Source organism: Coregonus lavaretus (genome assembly GCF_964263955.1).
Source record: "Coregonus lavaretus genome assembly, chromosome: 3".
Lineage (NCBI taxonomy): Eukaryota > Metazoa > Chordata > Actinopteri > Salmoniformes > Salmonidae > Coregonus > Coregonus lavaretus.
Window position 1 is genome coordinate 10,428,397 of NC_139990.1, and position 13,815 is coordinate 10,442,211.

The 13,815-nt window shown below is 42.1% G+C and overlaps 1 protein-coding gene and 1 pseudogene across 2 annotated transcripts; one reads left to right on the top strand and one right to left on the bottom strand.

The window, feature by feature from the left end:
- Window positions 1-150: 150 nt before the first annotated feature.
- On the top strand, window positions 151-5,020 carry tomm7 (translocase of outer mitochondrial membrane 7 homolog (yeast)). Its single transcript, XM_084152933.1, has 3 exons — window positions 151-320; window positions 4,155-4,203; window positions 4,639-5,020. Exons 1-3 carry the CDS (start codon window positions 218-220, stop codon window positions 4,652-4,654), a joined length of 168 nt encoding a protein of 55 aa, XP_084009059.1. The 5' UTR covers window positions 151-217; the 3' UTR covers window positions 4,655-5,020.
- Window positions 5,021-11,164: 6,144 nt separating this feature from the next.
- LOC311120454 (interleukin-6-like) lies at window positions 11,165-12,979 on the bottom strand (annotated as a pseudogene). The gene is made up of 4 exons: window positions 12,549-12,979; window positions 12,291-12,407; window positions 11,889-12,032; window positions 11,165-11,420 (listed from the first exon to the last, which is right to left on the bottom strand). The product of its transcript is annotated as an interleukin-6-like (transcript).
- Between the last annotated feature and the right edge of the window lie 836 nt (window positions 12,980-13,815).

Consider the following 13,815-nt stretch of genomic DNA (forward strand, 5'->3'; position numbering starts at 1 on the left):
ATTTTAAGCGTAATGTTCATTTGAGAAGTGTGAGTTTGCTTGGAGCAGATTAACATTTCCCATTGCGTCCACAAAGTGGCGCTCGTCACATTTCTGATTGTACCAACTGTCGCAAAAACTCAAAACCACCTGCCTCGCTTTACGGCCATGCGTCGACTTTCGATTTTTCACGTCCTTCAGAGCCAGAACCAGTGAATCAACTAGCTACCTGTCTACCATGGCGAAGCTCAGCAAAGAGACCAAGCAGCGGCTGCAGACGGTATTCCAGGCCGGACAGTTCGTCATCCGCTGGGGTTTCATTCCCACGGTGCTCTACCTGGGTCAGTACGGGGGCTAGTTGGTTAGCTTAGCATGCTAGCAGTTCGGGCTATGTCCAATTATTTGTGCTGACGTGGTATGTTGCTAGCTATAGCTAGCAAGGTTGAGATTTGGTTACGATTAACAAATTCAAATTCGGGGAACCTCGTTTGTGTAATGCGACCACTGCATGCAATTGTTATTGCATAATCAGCTGTATGTTTTTCCAATTTCAGTTAGCTAATTTTAGCTAAACTACGTCCCCACATTTATGGAGATTTGTGGCCGTAGTGAGACACATGGATTCCCTGTCGAAATAACGGCTAAATCACACCCAGTCATCATAGCCAGGGGTGTGAATGGGGAAACGAAACCAGTGAGACATTCGCTGAATCAGCTACCGCAGGAATACCCCACCTGTCAAACGAAAGTAGCTAACAAAAATTAGGCAAAACACACATTTGGGACTCCCACTGTTGGTCGGTGTGTGTGTACGACTTTTGCATGTTTCTCGGGTGAGATCTGTGGTCTCCCACGGGAGAAACCAAAGTCTTAACCATAAGTCCAGCGGTTCTCAAACTTTTGCCCTAGCACTACACTGCTGATAAAAAAGAATCAAAGCTTGATGAGTTGACAATGGGTAAATACATTTGAATTCAATAACTTTTTGATAGCATCCCTTTTGATTTAAACACAACTTTCCATACATTTGGCCATGGAAGACGTGGACCTGAGGCCAAAACATTCAGGAGATAAAAAGTGCCCACATACCCCACCATACCATGAGATACCTATGTCTTCATCACTGGAAAAGATAAACAGTTGAGTTTGATATAATTTAAAAGCTTAGTGTTCTCAAACTATTTTATTATTTAAAAAACAAATGTCATTTTTAAACCTTTAATGTCAATTATCTAAAAACGTGTAAACTCAGATTTTTTGTTGTTGTAGCTTTTTTGTTGTTGTAGCTTAGACCCTATTTCACATCATTTCAGGTTTCTGTGTTGTGCCAGTTGACACATGCTCTTGAAAACTATGCGTCATTTCAATCATAGAAATATACTTCATAGAATGGACCCATCCCTTCAGACCACTGCAATTTAGCTGATACACCATTGACATTTTAATTGAATCAACATTTGTACTTCTAATTAGATGACAGCCAGTCCACTCAACATCGAATGTCAACTTAAATGGTCATGTCTATTCTATGATCTATATTTCTATGATTTCAATAGGTTTCCTATTGAGGATTGACGGTATAATTTAAAACCACAGATATTCCCATTCAAGTCAACATTCTCTGATGTGTGGACCTCCGCCCATCTTTGTGGTACCATTTTAAAGTTTACATTTACATTTTAGTCATTTAGCAGACGCTCTTATCCAGAGTGACTTACAGTTAGTGAGTGCATACATTTTAAATAATAAATAATATGCCATTTAGCAGACGCTTTTATCCAAAGCGACTTACAGTCATGTCATACAATTTGATTCCCATTTTAGTACATTTATCAGCCAAAACATGACACCCACACTGTATTCAAGAGCAGGTTGCGTCTCAACTGATGGCGGGCACAACACAAAAACCTCAGATGAAGTAAAATAGGGTATAAGCTATAACATATGTCAATTTTTATATGGGGAAAAATATCATTTCTCCCCCCCCCCCCCCCCCCCCGCCCCCAGAACTTATCAAATGCTTTTACAACCCTGTTTGTAAGCTTTAAATTATGTAAATCTCAACCATTTATATTTTCCAGTGATGAAGACATGGATGTCTTATGGTATGGTGGGGTATGCAAAATGGGTCAACATTGAGCACCATTATCTCCTGAATGTTTTGGCATTCAGGTCCAAAAAGTCACTTTCTGAGCACTTCTACAATGGGTATGGAAGATTTCGTTCAAATCAAAATGGGCCTTCAAAAAGTGATTCCTGTGTAGCTCAGTTGGTAGAGCATAGCGTTTGCAACGCCAGGGTTGTGGGTTCGTTTCCCACGGGGGACCATTATGAAAAGAAAATGTATGCACTCACTAACTGTAAGTCGCTCTGGATAAGAGTGTCTGCTAAATGACTAATAATAATAATAATAATAATATAGCTATAACATATGCAAATATGGGAAGAATATAGCAGACGCTTTTATCCAAAGCGACTTACAGTCATGTGTGCATACATTTTTACGTATGGGTGGTCCCGGGGATCGAACCCACTACCCTGGCGATACAAGCGCCATGCTCTACCAATTGAGCTACAGAGGCGACTAAAAATTTAAATGGATTTACCCTTATTTGAATCAGCTCTGTACTGCTAGGGCAAAAACCAAAATGTGCACTCCTTGGGGTCCCCAGGACCAAGTTTGAGAAATGCTGTTTTAGCCCAATAGGAAATTCCTTCTTGGGCCGAGGGTGAGACTGATTTTGAAGTCGCAGCCAGGGCTACCTCATCATGAGACTGTGAGGCCGACTTTCTGCCTTCTGTCCCTCCACCCCTCTCTCTACATCTTTCCTTCCTCTTCTCCAACCCTCTCTGCCTCCTCTCCTACTCCCTTCTCACTTTCTACCCATCTCCCTCTAACTGCATCCCTACTTTCCAAGTCTGTCTCCCTCTCTAGGTGCTAACTGAGGGGGGGGTGCATCATGACCTGTATTCATAGACCAGTGCAAATTGCTATTGTCATCAACTTGCTACAGGCCGGGATAATGTTAATGCTAACCACAGACGTAGGAGACCACACCTAGCCCAGGGTAGACCACAGAGGACCCGGACAGTTTCGGTATCTGACCAGTAGTTACATTTAGCTCCAGGGTAGGAAGGAAATGGTTACAGCTTCTCTAGGAGGGAGATAATTACACAAGGGAAACTGAGTGTCTGCCACAAGCTAGCATTGCTACACAGTACACACACATACACGCTAACTATCTTCAGAGAAAGTGATTGGGAAACCCAGAATGTCAGCAGTGTGTCGGGAATGAGGAGGTTGATGTAATGTGGTGGCATGAATGAATGGAGTGAATGAAGTGTTACAGAAACAGAAATGTGACTAAAGATGAGTCCACTCCTAGAGCATTGCTGCTATTCTTTTCCCCTCCCCCCTCTCTCAGGTCAATAGTAGGCATTGGAGACTAAACACACCAGGGTTGGGGTCAGTTAGAATTTAAGTCAATCAATTCAGGAAGTGATTTGAATTTTAAATTAACAAATCCAACGCCTACTATTTACGCAACCCTGAAACACACCGTGATGACGAACAGTCAGAAGCAGTGGGTGGCTGTCCTATCGCTTTTGACCGGAAGATCGGCTGTCGTTATCTGTTAATTTCACGACAATTCTAGATGTTGAATCGCCTCCATTCGTTGACACGCACAGCTTTTAGCCGTTCATCTTTGCAATATGTCTTAGCTATAAGGGTAGTCAGTTCCAACATTCCGTTTCCTTCTCTGACATCTTTATTGGACCACAGAGAGAACTGCTGGCCAAAAGGGATAAGAGATGGGGGAAACAGAGGAGGAAAGCGAGAGGGAGGGAGAGAGAGGGGTGGAGGAAGGTGGTAGGGGAAATCCCAAAGCTGCCCAACTGAAGCTCCAGTTCGGAATGTTATGACGCGTCAATAGCTGGCCACGCAACACGCATGTTCACCCCTTATCAGGAACACGCTACTGACGCTAGATAACTACGTCACCTGTGTTTGAGTCAGAGGATATGATGGAGACTGTTTTATTGGAAAACCGCTCAGATACGAACAGATGTCACGTTACACAGGCTTTGAAAAAACGAAGCTCAGGAGTGCAACTAATGTTTCTTCAACAATTTGCTTCTCTTCATCTCTGCTCTCTTTTGTTTTTGATTGACAGGTTTCGCCCGAGGGGGTGATCCTGGTATGCCGGAGCCCAACATCCTGAGGTACGCTGTGTATGTCTGTCCGTCTCTGTGTGTCTGTCTGTGGTTTGTCCATCTGATATAGGAAATACGGTGTCATGACTCTGGTCAAAAGTAGTGCATTATATAGGGAATAGGTAGCAATACCATAAATAAGATAGTTTACTCAGGCCGTTTACCATTGAAAGAAATGGTCATGGTTCCTGTCTGTGTAAGTGGGCGTTTCCGCTCACTCGGGAGAATGCTTTTCCTGCGTGAGCTCATGGTTCCTCCATAATATCTGGCATGCTCACGCGAGAGAGGGAATAGCTGGCTCTGGTCAACTTATTGTCCCGACCAGAAATGTTTTGCCAGTGAGATGTCTCGCCCTGGGGCAAGTGGGGTGTCTCGCTTTCTCTACCGTCTCTGGCCATACCATTCAGACAAATATGACCTCTGAGCTTGTTTTCTCTCTTCCAGTTTGCTGTGGGGCTGAGGACAACCCTGACCCGGTCAATCACCTCCTCCAAACATGGTCATGTGACTCCCAGCTGTCACCATGGAAATGGACGCCATCTTTCCCTCACCAATTTCTATTTGGCCAATATATTATAGGATGGTTGGAACTTTCTTTGTCACTACACTCAGTTTGGGTCGGAGACCTGAAGCTCTGAACACCAAATGGCATGATGGACATCTTATTCTGAAACTGCACCTTTACTGCTGTGTGATGGACCGTTTCGCTCTCATTTAGTTTCCTCTCAGTTTGAAAACATGTAAAACCTTGTTGTCTTGTCATTTGGTCATGGATCTGTGTTTGTCTGTTTACTTTAAATGATCCTGTATAAAATGTCTGCCTGTTGGTTGGAAGTGGACCTGAGTTTGTTTATAAATCACCTTTGAGTGCGAATTATACCATGGAACCTCCTATACATTTTTATGGGCCTAATAGTAGCCTAAAGACAACTAAACTGTGTAAAAACATTTACTTTTTAATTTCTCATGAACACAACCAGTAATGATGTTTTCATCTTATTAACCAGTTTTCCATCCAACCTTTTTATGCGAGTAAAGTACATGTCGGATAAAAAGTGTCATGACTGGCCTGATGGAAACAACATTTGTCGGTCAACTTTCCAAATGTCGACAAAACAAAATAAGCTAGACAAGGTGGGATCGTTTTGTCGGTCAAATTAACTGTAAGTCGCTCTGGATAAAAGCGTCTGCTAAATGACTAAAATGTAAATTAATTATGCGAGAAATGGTGGTGGAAACGCCTTAATGTGCAAATATTGATATGATAACCATCATATCGAGGTAAAATTGGAGTCACGTGATGATATGGTGTGTGGTCCATGAAAAAAATAAAAATACTCAAACAAAAATAATGTATGCACTCACTAACTGTAAGTCGCTCTGGATAAGAGCGTCTGCTAAATGACTAAAATGTAATGTAAATATGGTCCTCCAAATACGACTTGGGAAAACATGCAGTTTTATTAGGCTACAGATGAAATAACTTACAGTGCATTCGGAAAGTATTCAGACCGCTTGACTTTTTCCACATTTTGTTACGTTACAGCCTTATTTTTAGTGGTGTAAAGTACTTAAGTAAAAATACTTAAAAGTACTACTCAAGTAGTTTTTGGGGGTATCTGTACTTTACTATTTATATTTTTGACAACTTTTACTTTTACATCACTACATTCCTAAAGAAAATAATGTACTTCTTACTCCATACATTTTCCCTGACACCCAAAAGTAACGGTGACTAACCCCAATCCGTACACATTTGCGCAACCGCGGCATTCAAACGAGGCTGCAATGAAAACTAATTGGACTGTAGCGACCGTGTTGGCGTCAAAATCCGGGGTGTGAACTACGTTTCTATTCAAGCGTTTGTTGACATGGTAATGACAGCCACAGTTTAATTGTGAAGATACATTTAGCGCCACCCTAAAAACCCTATTCAAATTCGACACAAACCTTCAAATAGGTATGTAATGAGACATTATATAAACTCTTTATAGTGTTTTATTTACATTTTAGTGGTGATAAATTGGACAAATCGGGTGAAAAAAAGCAGTTTCCCCACATATCTCCCCCTTTCACGATCACGCAGTAGTTTACGCTTCCCCACCCGCAATTTTTAAAAACACCCCGGCGGAGCTCCATTGCCGCCTTCAATCATGCAGAGACGGGCAACATGAAGGTCTCGGCATTGATTTTGCTGGAAAGGGGAGAAACTGCTTTACAATGGTATTCATATTACAGTTGACCTGGAAGTATTACGTTTTTGGGGCGCTAAAATAAGGTGAAATTTACGGAACAGCGCAATGTACCAAAGTTTGTTAGCTATCGTTACTCGTTACATTTTGTATGCTTAATCGGACAGAAAATTGTCCAATTCACACACTTATCAAGAGAACATGCCTGGTCATCCCTACTGCCTCTGATCTGGCGGACTCACTAAACACAAATGCTTAGTTGGTAAATTATGTCTGAGTGTTGGAGGGTGCCCCTAGCTACAGTGGGGGAAAAAAGTATTTAGTCAGCCACCAATTGTGCAAGTTCTCCCACTTAAAAAGATGAGAGAGGCCTGTAATTTTCATCATAGGTACACGTCAACTATGACAGACAAATTGAGAAAAGAAAATCCAGAAAATCACATTGTAGGATTTTTAATGAATTTATTTGCAAATTATGGTGGAAAATAAGTATTTGGTCACCTACAAACAAGCAAGATTTCTGGCTCTCACAGACCTGTAACTTCTTCTTTAAGAGGCTCCTCTGTCCTCCACTCGTTACCTGTATTAATCAATCAATCAATCAATTTTATTTTATATAGCCCTTCTTACATCAGCTAATATCTCGAAGTGCTGTACAGAAACCCAGCCTAAAACCCCAAACAGCTAGTAATGCAGGTGTAGAAGCACGGTGGCTAGGAAAAACTCCCTAGAAAGGCAAAACCTAGGAAGAAACCTAGAGAGGAACCAGGCTATGAGGGGTGGCCAGTCCTCTTCTGGCTGTGCCGGGTGGAGATTATAACAGAACCATGCCAAGATGTTCAAAAATGTTCATAAGTGACAAGCATGGTCAAATAATAATCAGGAATAAATCTCAGTTGGCTTTTCATAGCCGATCATTAGAGTTTAAAACAGCAGGTCTGGGACAGGTAGGGGTTCCATAACCGCAGGCAGAACAGTTTAAACTGGAATAGCAGCAAGGCCAGGCGGACTGGGGACAGCAAGGAGTCACCACGGCCGGTAGTCCCGACGTATGGTCCTAGGGCTCAGGTCTCTCAGTTGGCTTTTCATAGCCGATCATTTAGAGTTGAAAACAGCAGGTCTGGGACAGGTAGGGGTTTCGTAGCCGCAGGCAGAACAGTTGAAACTGGAATAGCAGCAAGGCCAGGCGGACTGGGGACAGCAAGGTGTCATCATGCCCGGTAGTCCTGACGTATGGTCCTAGGGCTCAGGTTCTCAGAGAGAAAGAGAGAACGAGAGAATTAGAGAGAGCATACTTAAATTCACACAGGACACTGGATAAGACAGGAGAAGTACTCCAGGTATAACCAACTAACCCCAGCCCCCCGACACATAAACTACTGCAGCATAAATACTGGAGGCTGAGACAGGAGCGGTCCGGAGACACTGTGGCCCCATCCGAAGAAACCCCCGGACAGGGCCAAACAGGAAGGATATAACCCCACCCACTCCGCCAAAGCACAGCCCCCGCACCACTAGAGGGATATCCCCAACCACCAACTTACAATCCTGAGACAAGGCCGAGTATAGCCCACAGAGGTCTCCACCACAGCACAAACCAAGGGGGGGGGGGCGCCAACCCAGACAGGAAGATCACCTCAGTAAAAATCCTACAATGTGATTTTCTGGAAAAAAAATTCTCATTTTGTCTGTCATAGTTGACGTGTACCTATGATGAAAATTACAGGCCTCTCTCATCTTTTTAAGTGGGAGAACTTGCACAATTGGTGGCTGACTAAATACTTTTTTCCCCCACTGTATCTATAAATACAAAATAACATTGTGCTGTCTGGTTTGTTTAATATAAGGAATTTTAAATTATTCATACTTTTACTTTTGATACTTAAGTATATTTTAGCAACTACATTTACTTTTGGTACTGAAGTATATTTCAAACCAAATACTTTTAGACTTTTACTCAAGTCCCGTGTAGCTCAGTTGGTAGAGCATGGGGTTTGCAACGCCAGGGTTGTGGTTTCGATTCCCACGGGGGGCCAGTATGAAAATGTATGCACTCTCTAACTGTAAGTAGTAGTTTACTGGGTGATTTTCACTTTTACTTGAGTCATTTTCTATTAAGGTATATTTACTTTTACTCAAGTATGGCAACTGGGTACTTTTTTCACCACTGCTAATTTTAAAATTGATTAAATTATATTTTCCCCTCATCAATCTACACACAATACCCCATAATGACAAAGCGAAAACAGGTTTTTAGAAATGTTTGCAAATTTTATTTAAAAAAACTGAAATAGTATTCAGACCCTTTGCTATGAGACTCGAAATTGAGCTCAGGTGCGTCATGTTTCCATTGATCATCCTTGAGACATTTCTACAACTTAATTGGCGTCCACCTGTGGTAAATTCAATTGATTGGACATGCTTTGGAAAGGAACACACCTGCCTATATAAGGTCCCACAGTTGACACTGCATGTCAGAGCAAAAACCAAGCCATGAGGTTGAAGGAATTGTCCATAGAGCGCTGAGACAGGATTGTGGCACAGATCTGGGGACAGGTAACAAAAAAATTATGCAGCATTGAAGGTCCCCAAGAACACAGTGTCTTCCATCATTCTTAAATTGAAGAAATTTGGAACCAAGACTATTCCTACAGCTGGCCGCCCGGCCAAACTGAGCAATCGGGGGAGAAGGGCCTTGGTCAGGGAGGTGACCAAGAACCTGATGGTCACTGACAGAGCTCCAGAGTTCCTCTATGGAGATGGGAGAACCTTCCAGAAGGACAACCATCACTGCAGCACTCCACCAATCAGGGCTTTATGATAGAGTGGCCAGACGGAAGCCACTCTTCAGTAAAAGGCACATGACCGCCCGCTTGGAGTTTGTCAAAAGGCACCTAAAGGGCTCTACGACCATGAGAAACAAGATTCTCTGGTCTGATGAAACCAAGATTGAACTTTTTGTCCTGAATGCCAAGCTTCACGTCTGGAGGAAACCTGGCACCATCCCCGGTGAAGCATGGCGGTGGCAGCATCATGCTGTAGGGATGTTTTTCAGCAACACAGACTGGGTGACTAGTCAGGATGAAGGGAAAGATGAACGGAGGACAGTACAGAGAGATCCTTGATGAAAACCTGCTCCAGAGCGCTCAGGACCTCAGACTGGGGCGACTGTTCACCATCCAGCAGGACAACAACCCTAAGCACACAGCCAAGACAATGCAGGAGTGGCTTCGGGACAGGTCTCTGAATGTACTTGAGTGGCCCAACCAGAGCCCAGACTTGAACCCGATCGAACATCTCTGGAGAGACCTAAAAATAGCTGTGCGGTGTCGCTCCCCATCCAACCTGACAGAGCTTGAGAGGATCTGCAGAAAAGAATGGGAGAAACTCCCCAAATACAGGTGTGCCAAACTTGTAGTGTCATACCCAAGAAGACTTGAGGCTGTAATTGCTGCCAAAGGTGCTTCAACAAAATAATGAGTAAAGGGTCCGAATAATTGTAATTATAAATTATGCTTTGTCATTATGGGATATTGTGTGTAGATTTGTTATTTATTTTCCCCTCATCAATTTCTCATGCAGACGAGCCTACCCGCACTGTATCTGCGAGCTGTTGGCTAGAGCACATGTACCAACACCAGTGTAGGCACATTTGCTTTTAACTATCGGTAAAGTTGACAATGCAATGGAAACTCATTGAACTTTAGATTTTTATTCAGTACATGAAAACTTAAGTGAAAAACACACCATTGGTGTGAAAATGAAATCTGTCTCCAGTTGGATGGAAACCTAGCTAGTTTCAAACATATAACTTTAAAAAGTAGGCCCCCTGCGCATGTTCGTCCACTCAAATAATTCCAGCATCCAAACTGTGTACTGTGCACTCGCGCCATTAATGTAAAGAGACATCTGTTACAAAACACCAACAAGTGTAATGACATTCGGCGATTGTACACACACTCTTGTAGCCTTAATTAATTTATGCATCCCTGTAATTTAGGGGGACTAATTTCTCATTCGGGGGGTCTGAGACCCCACTTAATTCGCACTCTGCTGCTTGGTCAATTCACCTACCGATCAGTGGAAATTGAAATGCTTTGTTGTGATGACAACATGTTGTGAGAATAACCATCTGGTTGAAACAATGTTTGGTGAACAACATAGGAGCAACACATTTCTCTATTCTCAGATACCATTTATTATTCCTCTTTATATCCAAAACATTTGTCACAGTTAGAGCTGGGACGATGGACTGAAAATTATCGACACCGATCACTTATCGCAGGCATTTTGCTGAGATCATTCATTACGATAAGTAGTCTATACTAGAGAAATGTGAAGTTTGAAATGAAATAAGTTTGCTAATATGGGTGATTGTTAATGGGACATTTGATGGGTACAACCACCATCAAACTAGTAGTAGTCACAATGAAATGCAGTGACTAATGTACTGTAAAGGCACTTAGAGATAAATGTAATTCTGTGCTTGAAATCCATCAACATGTCATCATTAGAAAAATCCATTTGTATGAAAAGAACACTATTTGCTATAAAAATAATATTAAATATATATTTGTATCAAAAGTTTCTAGAAAGTTAGATCCACAAAGCTTCTCGAGATCAAATAAATTAATCCAATTTTTAAATAAATTCAATACATTTTTCATCTCAACCATAAATACATGAATAAATATATAAATAACTGACCGTTTTCAAGTTAAGTCAAGTATTACATTAAATAACTAAAAATAAACAGCCGATTCAGAGAATAAGACACATCAGTGCAGGTTTTTCCTCCAGGCCTGATCTAACACACCTCTTCCCACCATGGTGTTGTCATGGTTACTGCCAGCCTTTGCCCCTCTTCCCCATGCTATAGAGGGTTATCTTGGTGTCGACCAGGAAGTGACGTAGCTCACTAAGGATGGCGTGAACGCTAGTCTTCCTCTCCCACTCTGTCCCTGTAGACACCTCACCCAGCACACGCTCCCTCTCACTGGCAGACAGGTCCTCTACTACCTCAGCAGCCTTCATCTGGAGAAAGAGACAATACATTAGGTAATCTGTGTGCCACAAGACTGCTAAATCCTAGGCATCTGGAGGAACTAAAGCAAGTCTGGGAAAATCTATCCATGGACCACAATGAAAGTCAACTTTCTAAAGAAAAGGGTATTTAAAGGAGCAATCTGCATTTGCTACATCCATTTTAGGACCTATAAATACATTATATATATATACCCATTTTGTACTCCAATGTTTGTAAAAATAAATTTAAAAAAAGTGATTACATTTCATTTAGATATCATGGATGGTCAGTCCTTGCATCCATAGCTCTGTCTATGAATTTGATAGTGGGTACATTTCTCCAGCCCCATCCCTCAGCTTTTTACCGAAACAGTGGTGGTGAGAAGGGTTGTTGTTGTTTCAACTGCGGATTGCACCTTTAAGTAGTATTATGAGGGTATTTAAGTAGTATTATAACATAATATTACTATTACATACCTTGTCTTTGACCAGCCCTATCAGGACAGTAGTCTGGTGCATGGCAGAGGGGAGCAGGGTGGATTGTGGGTATTCAGCCTTAAGGTGCTGGAGAAGAACCTGGTACACCTGTAGACCATGACTGATCTGCTGTAGACATGCCTCCTAGAGGAGAGGGGACAACAAACACTGTCAATCAATTCATCAAAAATTGATTTTTTACTCCCTAGATTCTAGATGGAAGAAACATGGAGAGAAACCAGACTCCGAATGTCAGCCAGTAAAGATGTCTGCATGTTGCAACCTCACAGTTTCATTTATAGGATTTTTCATTTTGATCACAAAAGGAAACCTTGGCTTCATGATTTGGACTGAATTCCAGACACAGGTCTGAGCCATTCATTCATTCAACTTCATCTTTACCTTGTTGTAGTTTGATGTGGAGCAGGGGGTCTTGGAGAGGTGTGTGGGGATGGAGGGGACCTGGTACTGTAGGAATGATGACATCTCTTCCACAGGCTTCTGAAACTCCTCCACAAACTACAACACAAGGAGGAATAAAAGTTATACTTTTCAGATTGGTTTAATTTATTATTTTCAATGTTAGTATTGTTGTTTTCAATTATAACGTTTAAAGAGCCATTTATAATACAATCAAAAGTAAATCTAAAAACAACTCACCTGTTGGTCTCGGAAGTTGATCACCTCCTGAATGAGCAGCTTGATTACCTTCTTCCATTTCGGGGGCGCGCCCGGTTCACCGGAGAACGATTCTACCGCGAGCTCCTCTCCAGAGGTCCATCCGGACGTCGGGAGCTCAGAGGGCGCGCTGGGCACGGGACTCCCATTAACTACCAACACCACGAGCACTGAGAGGAGTGAGAGATCTGAAAGGAGGAGGAGAGCAAGAGCGGAGGGAGAGTGAGTGATAAAATACAACCCAGTTTATTTGACCAGGGAGAACGGTAGAATAGTGTGACGGCAGACTTACAGTGTGTAGAAGTCATGTTCCAGTTAATTGTTTGTTGGTGCTGTGTCCAGTGACTCTCTTGAGTGATGCTGAAGTTGGTAGGCTACTTGTTTTGTCTGACTGATGCTACATGCACCAGCATTTATATTCTCATTTTATCTCCTCCCCCGTTCTCCTTTTCATTACCAGTCAAAGATATTGCATTACCAGTCAAAGATATTGTTTAGTCCCAAATGATACTATTCCCTACATAGTGCACTACTTTTGTCCAGGGCTCTGGTCAAAAGTAGTGCACTATCTAGAGCTCTGGTCAAAAGTAGTGCACTAGGGAAAAGGGTGCCATTTGGGACAGAAACAGAAAGATATTACTACAGGAAGTCTCTAACCTGTAATGTTACGCATGTCAGCAGGTCTCTACTCTGTACCATGGAACACTCAGACAGGTAATCAACCCTAATAATCTAGAATGCAGGGTTGGGGTAGTTCACGTGTTTAAATTTCAAATTCAAGAATTAAGTGCCATTCATTCTTGTATTCTGTTTATTTACGCAACTCAATGAGAGGAAGAAAAGACGTGACGATAGGGAAGAAGAGCCAAGATAGAGAATGGAGGTGTGTCCGTTGTCTTGTAATATGGGGCTGCTCCCCAGCCCCAGACATTATTCAGAATCTAATATGGCTCTTTTGTGATGACATCAGGATGCAACAATCCTAGTAGTTGAGCGCATCATGGGGCAGTTTCACTTCACTAAGAAAACCCTCCGGAAAACCCTCTTAAGTGTCCTTCTGCTCGAAAGGCATTAATACAGAGCATTTGGAAAGTATTCAGACCCCTTCACTTTTTCCACAGTTTGTTACGTTATTCTAAAATGATTAAAAAATGGTCCTCATCAATCTACACATAATACCCCATAATGACAAAGCAAAAACAGGTTTTTAGAAATGTTATTAAAAATAAAAAATTGAATTATCACATTT

Excerpts from the sequence above, each read along its gene's own strand:
- tomm7 (XM_084152933.1), top strand. The coding sequence starts at position 218 with ATGGCGAAGCTCAGCAAAGAGACCAAGCAGCGGCTGCAGACGGTATTC. Across the intron at positions 321-4,154 it reads TCCCACGGTGCTCTACCTGG|GTTTCGCCCGAGGGGGTGAT; the intron begins GTCAGTACGGGG and ends TTTGATTGACAG.